Genomic DNA, 12,234 nt, shown 5'->3' with positions numbered 1-12,234 from the left:
ATGTACTACTCTTGGAAAATCATTCATGAAAGACCACTGATTTCCTTCTCATGTTTTTATCAAAGGTATACTCAATGTGTCCAAAGACCATTTTTATAAAGATGAGAAAGTAGGCACATGGGTTGAAATTATTAATGTCTTCTTGGTTGCTTTTTTGGGGATAAAAAGGGTATAATCTATTTTCTCTTATTTTAGAATCTTCCCCTTTTTCAGATTTCTTGAAAATCAATTCCTATATGTCTTTAAAACTGTATCATTCAAAAAAAAAAACTGTATCATTCCAAAAAAAAAAAAAAAAACCCTGTATCATTCCCATTATTGGCAGGGGTTTTTTTCTGTTTATATTTCAACAATTCTAGCTATTTCCTTCAATTTCTTAAATACATTGACATTTCCTCACATAGGACTTTGAGGGTGGAACTCAAAAGTAAATTAAATGGTAAAGAGGGGTGTGGAAGAGAAGAATTAAGAGAGCTGATATCAGATAGCCTCAATTTTCCAAGTAAAGTAAAAGATAAGTTAATCTCGCCAGGAGTAAAGTGGGGAGACCCAAAAAGACATAAAATAAAGTAAAAATAAAATAAATTTAATTAGCATAAATTTTAGCCTTGACAATTTCATATGGAATAAAAGCTTTTATTATCGATTGGGGACTATTTTCTGTATTAGTGAGATTAATTTAATTTAATTAATTAATGAGATTTCCTATGTGTTTCCTATATCTTCCTATGAAATCTCATTTATTCTAATTAAAGATGTTGAAAATTTCGCTCATTTCATTTCTTGAAAATATGCATAATGATATTTCCTATGTGTCCAGACTTTAAGAACACCCTGTATTACAAGTTATACAACACAAATACAGATAACTAAAGGCAAAATAAAGGTAAAATGGATAGAAAGCAATTTCAGTGTGGGGGACAGCACTCACCACTGGGAAAATCAGGGAAGGCTCCCCATAGAAGGTGGCACCTGAGTTGAGCCTTGAAAGAAACTAGAAGTTCTAAGAGACAATTGAAAAGAGAGAGCACTCAGACTTGGCAGTCTGTATATTATGTTGGTCAAAGTAAATTTCTTGGGGCAATTAGGTGGCACAGTGAATAGAGCACCAACCCTGGAGTCAGGAGGACCTGAGTTCAAATTCCATCACATTAGCTGTGTGATCTTGGGCAAGTCACTTAAACCCAATTGCTTTGCCTTCCCCATCCAAAAAAAAAACTATAAAAATAATTTCAATAAAAAGAAATAGTTGCCTTCTTCTGCCTGTTCAACAAACCAATTCTCACTGCCATTGAACTCCCCCATCACACTTCCTATTTCTACAGTCCAATTAATACAGTAATCTTGTATAATTTCCAATGAGTAACCATGCCCAGGTTGAGATTTGGGAGCATAAAGTATCCTGGACAGAAGTGCTCTTCTATGCCCAAAAGGCTATAAAATCAAGCATACCCTTTGATCTAGCAATACCACTACTTTGATCTGTATCCCAAAAGAGACAAAAAACAAAAAAGGAAAGGACCTATATGTACAAAAATATTTGTAGCAGCTCTTCTCTTGGGGCAAAGAACTAGAAATTGAGGAGATACCCAGCAATTCAGGAATGGTTGAACCAAGTGTGGTTTGTGATTATGATGGATGCTCTCAGAAAAACCCTGGAAAGACCTGCATGGTCTGATACAAAGTGAAATGTACAAAGTAACAGCAATATTGTAAGATGGTCAGTTTGAAGGACTTAGCTATTCTCAAAATACAATGACCCAAGACAACTTTAAAGGATTTAAGATAAAAAATGCTATCCAGGGGTGGCCAGGTGGCTCAGCGAGTAAGAGCACCGGCTCCAGTGTTGGGATGACCTGGGGATCAAATCTGGGCTCAGATACTCAGCACCACACCCAGAAATAACTGGCCGTGTAACCTTGAGCAAGTTACTTAACCCTGATTGCTTTAAAAAAAAAAATGCTATCCATCCCCAGAGAAAGAACTGATGGGATCTGAAGAGAGATCGAAGCATACTTTTTAAAAAAAACTTTATTTTTCTTGAGGGGTTTTTTTTTTTTCACAACAAAATGACTACGGATATGTTTTACATGACTATACATGCATAGTCTATATTGAATTGCTTGCTTTCTCAATGGGGAGGGGGGAGGGGGGGGGAGGGAAGGAGGAAGAGAAAGAATTTGGAACTCAACATTTAAAAAATGAATATTAAAAATTGTTGTTACATGTAACTGGAGAAAAATAAAATACTAAATAAATACAAAAATAAATAAATATTTGGGGGGGGAAGAAGTGCTCTTCTCTTAATGCTAAAACATCAGAGAAGGATTGGATATGTTTTGCCTGGTCTGAAGGAGAAGTAGGAGCAGTAGATGAAAAATTAAGAGACAAATTGAGGATTGACATAAGGTAAGACTTCCTAATAAGCAGGTTTAGCTAAAAGTGAAATGGGCCTTCTCAATAACTAGTGGGGTGGTTTTCCCATACTGGAAGTCTTAAACAGATGCTATATTTTATAGATCAGTTCAAGGATTCTGCAAAAGGGAATCTTGTTCAACTAAGAATTAGAGTGACTAATCTCTGAAGTCCCTTCTGTTATTCTGGTACCTGGATAATCCAGTTTTATCTTGGAATTAGAAATAATCTATGGCAATATAATGATCCAAGACAATTACAAAAGACTTGTGTGGAAAATGCTAATCACATCCAAAGAAAGAACTATGTAGTCTGAATGCACTTGTTTTTTGCTTTGTTTTGTTTTTTTCTTTCTTGTGGTTTTTCCCTTTGGTTTTGATTCTTCTTTCACAATATGACCAATACGGAAATATGTACATGATTGTGCACATATAACCTCTATCAGATTGCTTGGTGTCTTGGGAAGAATGGTGGGGGAGGGGAAGTGGAGGAAGAAAAAATTGGAACTCAGAATTTTACAAAAGTGAATGTTGAAAACTGTCTTTACATGTAATTAGAAAATAAAATTAAATACTATTAAGGGAGAAAAAAGAAAGTCTGTGGAAAATACAGATAGTTGTGAGTGAAGACTGTAAATCTAAGAAGAAGGAGGAAAACTTTTGATATTCTGTATCCAAAGGAGATGGGTTTTATTCCAAGTAACTTGAGTTTTATAACAATTGGACAGATGAGAGGCGAGAATGGCAAAGAATGATTTGTCCAAAGAAGAGCGAGGCCGGTATCAGTTAAGTTTCGTGTTGAGAACTTCCAGAGATGGGTTGGGTGACTCAGAATAATATTGCAGGTCTGGATTTGTCAGTGCATAGGGATCTTTATCTTTAAGCATTTTGTTGTCATTATGCATGACGTAGGCTAGGCAGATAAGGCATCTTAATCACAGGTGAGAGAGGGATAAGGAAGAAAAAAAAACATCCATAGAAGCAACCAGAGTAATCGGTAATATAAGGTATAATTACTTAATACCATAGAAATTCTATCCACACAGGAATACTGGGTTATTGTTTTATTTTACTTTGTTGTTGTTTTTTTATCCAGCATGCTCATGACTGGTACATTAAGAAAACACACTAGAGTAGCTTGTTAATTTTCAAGTATGTGACCATTCTCTCTCACATCTACCCTACTATATGCGTATGTATTCTGAAACTGAAAAATATCAACAAATATGAGTACCAAAATACTTTCCTTGCTCATTTTGAATTCTTAGAATACTTTGCTTCCTTCAATTCAATTTTTTTTTGAGGAAATCAGAGTTAAGTGACTTGCCCAGGGTCACACACAGTGTCTGAGGCCAGATTTTAATTCAGATGCTCCTGTCTCCAGGGCTGATGTTCTATCCCCTGTGCCACCTAGCTACCCTGCTTCAACTCAGTTCTAAAGTCACCTTTTGCAGGAGGCATTTTCCACTCTGCCAGGTGCTAATTCCTTCCCCTTTAGAAGGAATAATAAGATCCTCTCTCTCTCTCTCTCTCTCTCTCTCTCTCTCTCTCTCTCTCTCTCTCTCTCTCTCTCTCTCTCTCTCTCTCTCACTATCTGTGCATGTGTGGTCTCCTCTATTAAAATGTAAGCTTCTTGATGGCAGGAACTTTTGTAGCTTTTTCTATTTGCAGTGCTTAGCACACTGCCTGGAATATAATAAGTACTTAATAAATGCATGCTGATTGATTGCAGGTTCTGTCTACTTCATTCTGCATTCATATAACTCTTCCTATGTTTCTCTACATTCTTCATATTATTAGTATTGTTTATTTATTTTTTGTAGCACAGTAATAATTCATTATATTCATGTACCACAATTCATTTATATATTTCCCCAACTGATGGGTACCTACAGGATAGACACTTAATAAGAATAGCCTACCACCCTGGTAGAGCCAGCCAAACCCAGGCTATGCATGAGTATATCCTAGGATCAGGACAAATGGCTGAAACCTAGGGCGCATTTTGTTTTGAATTGTACCTTTCTCCATTGAATCTAAAAAATAGTCGAATTGTGTGTGTTTGGATCCCATCCACTGTTAAACCTGAGTCTTCCTCCCTTGGTCATTTTGTTGTAGCATTTGTATATTTCGTTGAATATATTCTGTATATTTGCACTTTGCTGAACATATATAAATATATATACACACACATATGTATGTTTGCAGTTATATATAACCGCATATAGTTATATATAACTATATAAAGTTATATATAGATTATACTATGTAATATACAGTATCATATTTGTTATAATATATAGTATAGTATATAATGTATGGTATAGTATTTGTTATAGTTTATACCATATATAAACTTAAACTCAACACCTGAACAATTATTTTTCTTTTACAATTATACAAGTTACAAAGAATGTACCAGTTTACATTGGTAGAAGTAGTTTCCTCACCTGTAAATTCCCTGTACCAGTGAAATCACAGGTGTGATTCCTATCCCTAGGGACTGTGGCAAGCACATTTCCAAAGTATTCATAAGGAAATCATCAACTTCTCTATTGTCCATCATAGTGTTTATGTTTCTATTCCAGAAATATTTAAACCACCAAAAATCAACATAACCTGCACAAATCTTCATTGTAGCATGCAATGGCAGATACCCGAAAGAAGAGAATTATGGGACACTAACTTTGACTATCAGCTTGAAATTCTGAAGGTAAAAATTTTGTCATTTCTTACATCATCCTCCATGATGTGTGTAATGTGTGTGCTGAAGAATCCTTCTCCCTCAATCCAACTTTCTTTCTTATCAGAATAATTCTGTTGCACCAAAACATCCTCCAATCTGAACAACTTTAGGTTCAAGAATATATATATATATATATATATATATATATGTATATATATAAGCCCCAACTACTCTCTTTTGAGTTAAATTCATTCCATATTACTTACTTCCTACTAGACATCTCCACTTGGATGTCCTGTAGGCATCTCAAACTCAATGTTTTTAAAATGGAATTCATATTTACCCCCAAATCTTTCTCTCCTCCAGACTTCTCTACTTTTGTAGAGGGAATCCTTCTGGTCACCCAGAATAGCGGCCTCACAGTCATTCTTTACTTTCCGTCTCTCTTTCCCTCAAATCCAATTAGTTGCCAAGTCATTGCTGCCCCACTCCATCTCTCTCATCTGTCCCCTTCTCTCTATTCATATCACCTCAGGCCTTGTTTAGTTCCTTGTCCCCTTGCACCTGGCCTATTGAAATAGCCTTCAAATTGATCTCTCTAGGGGTGGCTAGGTGGCTCTACACAATGAGTAGAGCACCGGCCCTGGAGTCAGGAGGACCCGAGTTCAAATCCGGCCTCAGACACTTAACACAAAAACTAGCCGTGTGACTTTGGGCAAGTCACTAAACCCCAATTGCCCTCCAAAAAAAGCAAAAAGTAAAACAAAACAAATTGCTCTCTCTTCTTCAATCTACACTCCTCACTGTTCCTGAATTGATATGCCTAACATACCAATCTGACCATGCCACTCCTCTATTCAAAGATCTTAAGAGCATCTCTACCACCTCAAGGGTAAAATGCAAAATTTCATTTAAAGTCCTACCTTAAGAAGTCATAGTGGTAAAAGTGCTGGGCTTGGAGTCAGAAAGGCAGAATTCCATTCCTGCCTCTGACATTTGTTAGCTGTGTGACTATGGGAGAATCACTTAACTTCTCTGAGCCTCAGTTTACTCATCTGCAAAATGGAGTGGAGATGGGGTAGGCTGATGATCTCTAAAATCCCCTCCAGCTCCGAATCTATTATCCTATGGCCTCCTAAGACACCCACTTATCTCTCCTTACTTCATATCCGTCTTCATATTACTCCATTTCAGTTCAACTGACCTATTTGCCGATCCAAATACAAACAACAGTCTACTTTCTTCCTCTGGGTGTTGCTGAGGTTGTTTCCCCATGTCTAGAATGTGTGCCCTCCACACTGCCTGGTAAAATGCCCACTTTCTTCAGAGCACAACTCGAATGCTACCAGTCCCATCTGAGGCCTTTTCTAACCCCCCTATCCGTTAGCACTCTTTGCTTTTTGAAGTTGCTTTGTATTCCTTTGAGTATGTACTTTGTTCAAAATCACAAAGCCACATGGGAGCCCAATTTAGTGGTGGAAGAATTCAAGCCAAATTCCTGAGAGGGAGTTGCTTGTAGGTGGAGGGGAAGAGTTTTCTTATCTCTCATTTTCCTCTCCCTATTCCCCTTAGGCAGCCATTTGACTTTGGGAGGTCCAGAGGTCATCTCAGGAACTAGAAGTGGTAGCAGTGACCACCAGAACAGTAGTAGCCAAAAAGAAAGGAAAGCCTGTAGACAGATGTGGCAAGTCACCCAAGGATAGTGATTTTCAAGGAGTGAGACTCTTTGTGACAGAGAAAAGTGCTTACTGGAAGCTCCTCTCAAAGGCAGGGATCCTTAGAGGTTAGTAGAGGGCTACACCTAAGGGAAACTTCATGATGACTTTATGACAAGGGGAAAAAAATGTCCAGTAATCAGGAGTTGTGGGGACCCTTTTTGTCACCATGTTCTTTCCATATATTCTTCACTACCTTTACACTTTACACTGAAGTCCACTCTTCAAGGGAGAATGTACCCCAGACTTTTGGGGGGAAGGAGAGTACCAAATGTTTTATACTAACCATTCTTAACCTCAGTAAATATACTTTGTAAAAGCTCCTTAAAGTCTAGATGATTAATCATCAAAGGGGAGTACATAGGTGAAGGTTTGTGAATAATAATATTAGAAACCCAGTTTCTCAAAATTACCCCTGGAATCTCCATAACCAGAATGAACTGAACTTTTGGGGACTGCATAGTGGGAATGATGCATGAGCAGCTCCATTTTATTTTAGGCCACCATTTTGTGATTAAACAGTTGCTATGTAAGTTGTTTTTCTATAATAAGATAGGCACTTGTATATAAATTGTTTCATGTTTCAATGATATGTTTGTGTGTATGTGTCCTCCAAATCTAGTAAATAACTAATGAACACATGCTAATGATATTAAGAAACTAAAACTTTGATATACAGGCACTGGGGCATAGAGATCCACTGGAAAAGTCGAAAGGGGTATGGGAGAAAATATGGGAGAGAGCAGATTGGAGGAGGGGATATCCTGTGGGACTGCTATTTTGGGATGGTGGGTAGGGGAAAAACGAGGAGAAAATGTGTAACTCAAAATCTGGCGGAAATGAAGGATGTAAATCAGAAGTTAATAAAGAATTTGAAAAATTAAAATAAAAAAGAAATTAAAACTTTGGTAGTTTCCATTCCTAATAAGATGAATTAATTGGTCATCAATCAGAACTTAAATGTAACTGACAGATGCCATTAGAACTACAAAAACCCACTGGAGACAATAGCCATCAGTCTGCTTCTGGATGGCCAATAGAACTGACTCCTAAATTCCCCAGAGACTCAAGCATCCCATGTTCACTAGCATGAACTCAGACTTACCAGAACATTACCTTGAAAGGAGACACACGGCTAGACAGAGGGAAACCTTGATCTGAGTACTGGTAAAAGACATGCTTACTGGGACCTTTAGCAATCAGGTTCATGGTCAGTCCCTAGAGTGGTTAATGTTTAGATTGTTTTGTAGATCATTACGTTCAGCTGATTAATAAACAGTGGTGAATTGCTGGTGAGTATAAATCTATTTTAGTCTTTCCATTGCCTTAGTATATGTGATAGTAAATTGGTTTGGCGTGTGCACCATGCATTATAGACCAAACCACCAGTATAAGTGGTTTGGGGAAGTGAGTTCAGAGGGGCTGCTGCAAATGCAATTATGCCCTGACTACTCAGGACCAACAAGACATATTGAGAAGGTGGCCACCTGGGATATGAAGGGCACGCCATAGACCAAAACTTACCATTCAGGTCAGGCTTTCTAGGAATCCTATCTGCAACCCTTGCTTCACTGACACAGTGGTTTAACTCACCAAGCTAACCCAAGCCACAGAAATTACTGCATTAGCACGAGGACTCCCAGACTATTATTACTCTGGAGTTGTAATTTCATCAATGTAGAGAATATTAGCATATGGACACTCCTGCCATAGATACAGATAGGCCACTCCTCTTTAATGAAGTATTAGAGAGCTGCCCAGGGGCACTGAGAGTTGAAGTGTCTTTTCTATAGTTACAAGATTTGAATCTCCTTCACCCACACTGTTTGTCAGTGACTTTCAGAAACTCTGCCAGCCATCCAGAGACAAAAGTAGCTTAAAAGCAGAAGGTTATCACGTCAAGGTGACACGCCTTTCTTAGATGTATATGACCAGGGGACACATTAACCTAGGAAGTTTCTTAATGCTATGCACAGAATAAAGACCGAATGTAAATCTGGGTCTTGTCCTTCCAGATCACAGGAATTGATAAGTCTTCTTCAGAGACTTAAAGTGACCTGAAGAGAGAACCTGTATAGTAACAGTTCCTTGTGTACAAAACAAGTTGGGAATTCTAATAGAAGAAGAGGTAAAAGAGCTGAAGAAATTCCCCTCTACTCCCCAGATTAACAGAAATAAGGAAGGATTTCTGGAAAGAATAGAAATGTTCCAAAGGGATGTAGAAGAAAAAGAATATGAAAAGTCAAAGTGGGGAATCCTAATTTGAGGTCAGGAAGTTGGAAAGTGTCAAAATATGGCAGAAGGGGACAGCTAGGTGGCACAGTGAATAGAGCACCAGCCCTGGAGTTAGGAGGACCTGAGTTGAAATCCAGCCTCAGATGCTTAACACTTGCCAGCTGTGTGACCTTGGGAAAGTCACAACCCTAATTGCTCTGTCTTCCCCCCCCCCCCTCCAAAATAGACAAAAAATAAAAATATGGCAGAAGAAGGACCCATAAACCTTTGGAGCTCCAAATAGTCAATGGGATATACTAAAGAAAATGAAGTTTTATTGCTTTAAGGAATGATTCATAGATGCCACATGAGAGAAATCATCTAGTACTCAGAGGAAAAAGTAGCAAAGAGTGGTGGTTGATAATTTTTCAAGTTACACCACTGTCTTGACTAGCTAACCCATTTCTTCCTCAGTGAAACCTTTTGCTACTACTTCCATAATCAATTTTTCCTTATTGATCAGCATTAAAGATAGAATTATTTGTCTCATTTTTTAAAGAAAGAAACTGTCATTAAGGCAAGTTGGGAATTTGTCAAATGCTTTGTTTTAGCAGAGAGAATCAGTGCTTGAAGGCATCTTGAATGTTGAAGACTCCTTTTGCTACTTATGCCATATCTCTGTTGTAGGTTTATGAGGTTTCCTGAACTTGTCATTCATTCCTTTGGTCCAGATGGTCTATAGCATAATCTGACCACAATAATTCTATTTGTTCTGTTGATCTTGAGCTAAATTTTCTCTCTGCCTTACTTCCCCTTTTTTGGTTCAAAGATTTCCTTTTATGTCTATGGGGGTTGGGATGGGAATTGGAACTATGATCCTGACTTCCTTTGGTTCCTTTAAATCTAAGATTAAAAAAGAAAAGACTGACCTTCTACAAGAAGCTTTTCCCAATCCCCCTTAATGCTAGTGCCTACCATCTGTTAATTTTCTCCAGTTTATGCTGAATATATCTTTTTTTGTACATAGCTGCTTTCATGTAGTCTCTTCTATTAGACTGTGAGCTCCTTGAGAGCAGAGACTGTCTTACTTTTCTTTATCTACCCAGCCCTTAGTACAGAACCTGGCACATAGAAGGTGTTTAACAAAAGCGTGTTGACTAATTAACTGATTTCATTTGCCCAAGGAACTCCAAGATGAGGAAAGGCCATTTACTAATACAGGTTGATGCCTTCTCAGAAACTTATCGTTTTAGAGAATTGCTTACTTTTGTTTACTTTTCCCTTTGAACAAGATATACTCTTCTGTTATAATAATAGCTTTAATGTTTGCAAAGTTCTTTATATGTATTGTATCACTACTTCTTACACTTTTACAAATACAAACCCTTCAGGTCATGGGTTCCATTGTGGTCCCTCTTCTTTCAAGTTATCTTCTATGAATGACTGGTGTCTCCACTGATATTCTTCTTCCTCTTCTGTAGTTATAAATCTGGGTGGCATCTGACTTGGTAGATATATACTGGCACTGTTCTTCCTTCTCTTCCTCCCTTGACTAAAGACACAATTAGCGTGGTTGTCACATTTATAGATAACATGATGTGATCATATTGGATAACAGAGGCAGAATCCAAAACCATCTTATAGGCTAAAAATTGTGGGCTGAATCTAATAAGAAGAAATTTAATAAGGATCAATGTAACATTCTGTATTTGGGTTCAGATTCTCAACTGCAGAAGTATATAGGCTATGGGCAGTATATCTAACAAGAGTTCATGTGAGAAAAAAAAAACAACACTGAGGACTCAGCAAATAGCAAGCCCGATGAAAAGGCAACATGAATGAAAAACAAAATAAAAAATGCCAACAGATTCAATCTTAGGCTACACTAATAGAGGAAGAGTTTCTAGAATGACTCGCTATCAAATCACATCTAGGGCACTGTGTTTAAAATTAGAAGCCTCTTTCAGGAAGGACTCTGATAAACTGAATTACCCAGAGGATATTGACCAGGACAGGGAATGGAATGCTGAACATGGCTCAGGAAGATTGGCTGAAGAAAATGAACACACAAAGCATGAAGAAAATTCAAGGGCAATGTGCTATCTGCCTTCTAAGGATTTCCTGGATTTATGATAACATTTAGAGTTGGAAGAATACCTCCAGAAACAAGAAGGATTTGGCTGTTTGGTCCAAGAGACTCCATTATAGAGTATAAAATAGGTGGAAATCCCTGCTGAAGAAAACAATTGACCTTCACATTTTAGCCAAATCTGTCATTACATTTTTATTAATGTACCAAAAGACTTCTGGGAAGGAAGCTAGATGGCAGCGTGGATAGAGTGTTGGAGTCAGGAAGACTTGAGTTCAAATCCTGTCTCAGACATTAGCTATGTGACACTGGGCAAGTCACTTAACCCTGTTTGCCTCAGTTTGCTCATCTATGAAATTAACTGGAGAAGGAAATGGTAAACTACTTCAATATCTCTGCCAAGAAAAGCCCAAATGGGGTCACAAAGAGTAGTATACACCTAATCAACACTTCTGCTTGGAAAGAGAAATAAATATCAAAAAAATGAATAAGAGTTCTTCCTGCTAGTCAGTCAGAAAAATCCTTCCTTTCAGGCAATTTCCAACTCACATATTATATTAATCTTGAATGAAAGGATGAAGAAATACCTGAAGTTCCACAAAAAGTGAAAATACATAAGCTTAAATCTGAAAATGCAGTTTTTCCCCTTGTTTTCCCTTTTTTCTGAATCTTTGTTCCTCCATATTAATTTTTTCTTAGTTTGTCTAACACTAAAAAGTAGGCCTTCAATCCATTCAATTGGTATAACACTGATCCTAGAAATTAAAGGATTGTCATGTTTATTATATTGGCATGACCCCATCAAAACTTATGGCTTCTTGACTCCAAGATCACTGTTCTATATACCATTCTATAGTTCTCTGTAGAAGTGAACTTGAAAAGAATGGGAAAAGACAGCATAACTAAATCATTTTAATTCACTTTGGGATTGGCTACAATCATCCACAGGAAGCCATAGTTCCAAAATTTTTTCCCAAACAGCCTACCATATTTTCTCATTTGCGTTAGAAGTTCTATCGCCTTTCCTAGAAATTAGGGAGGAAATCAGGAAGGCCATTTCCCAAAGAGATTAGAATTCAAGACACTTAGTTGATTTTGCTTTTTTTGTTGTTTTTA

General features: G+C 37.4%; 1 protein-coding gene across 1 annotated transcript in view; it reads left to right on the top strand.

The window, feature by feature from the left end:
- IL3RA (interleukin 3 receptor subunit alpha) overlaps positions 1 to 12,234 on the top strand; it is a 61,115-nt gene that overhangs the window by 27,313 nt on the left and 21,568 nt on the right. The window contains exon 7 of the mRNA XM_069072893.1: positions 5,003 to 5,127. Within this exon, the coding sequence (XP_068928994.1) occupies positions 5,003 to 5,127 (125 nt within the window). The remainder of the gene's footprint in view (positions 1 to 5,002; positions 5,128 to 12,234) is intronic.

This window comes from Petaurus breviceps, unplaced genomic scaffold (genome assembly GCF_028583685.1).
Source record: "Petaurus breviceps papuanus isolate PSGF00001 unplaced genomic scaffold, PetGlider_PUasm1.0 90849, whole genome shotgun sequence".
Taxonomy (NCBI): Eukaryota; Metazoa; Chordata; class Mammalia; order Diprotodontia; family Petauridae; genus Petaurus; species Petaurus breviceps.
This window is presented reverse-complemented; position numbering and strand designations above follow the sequence as displayed.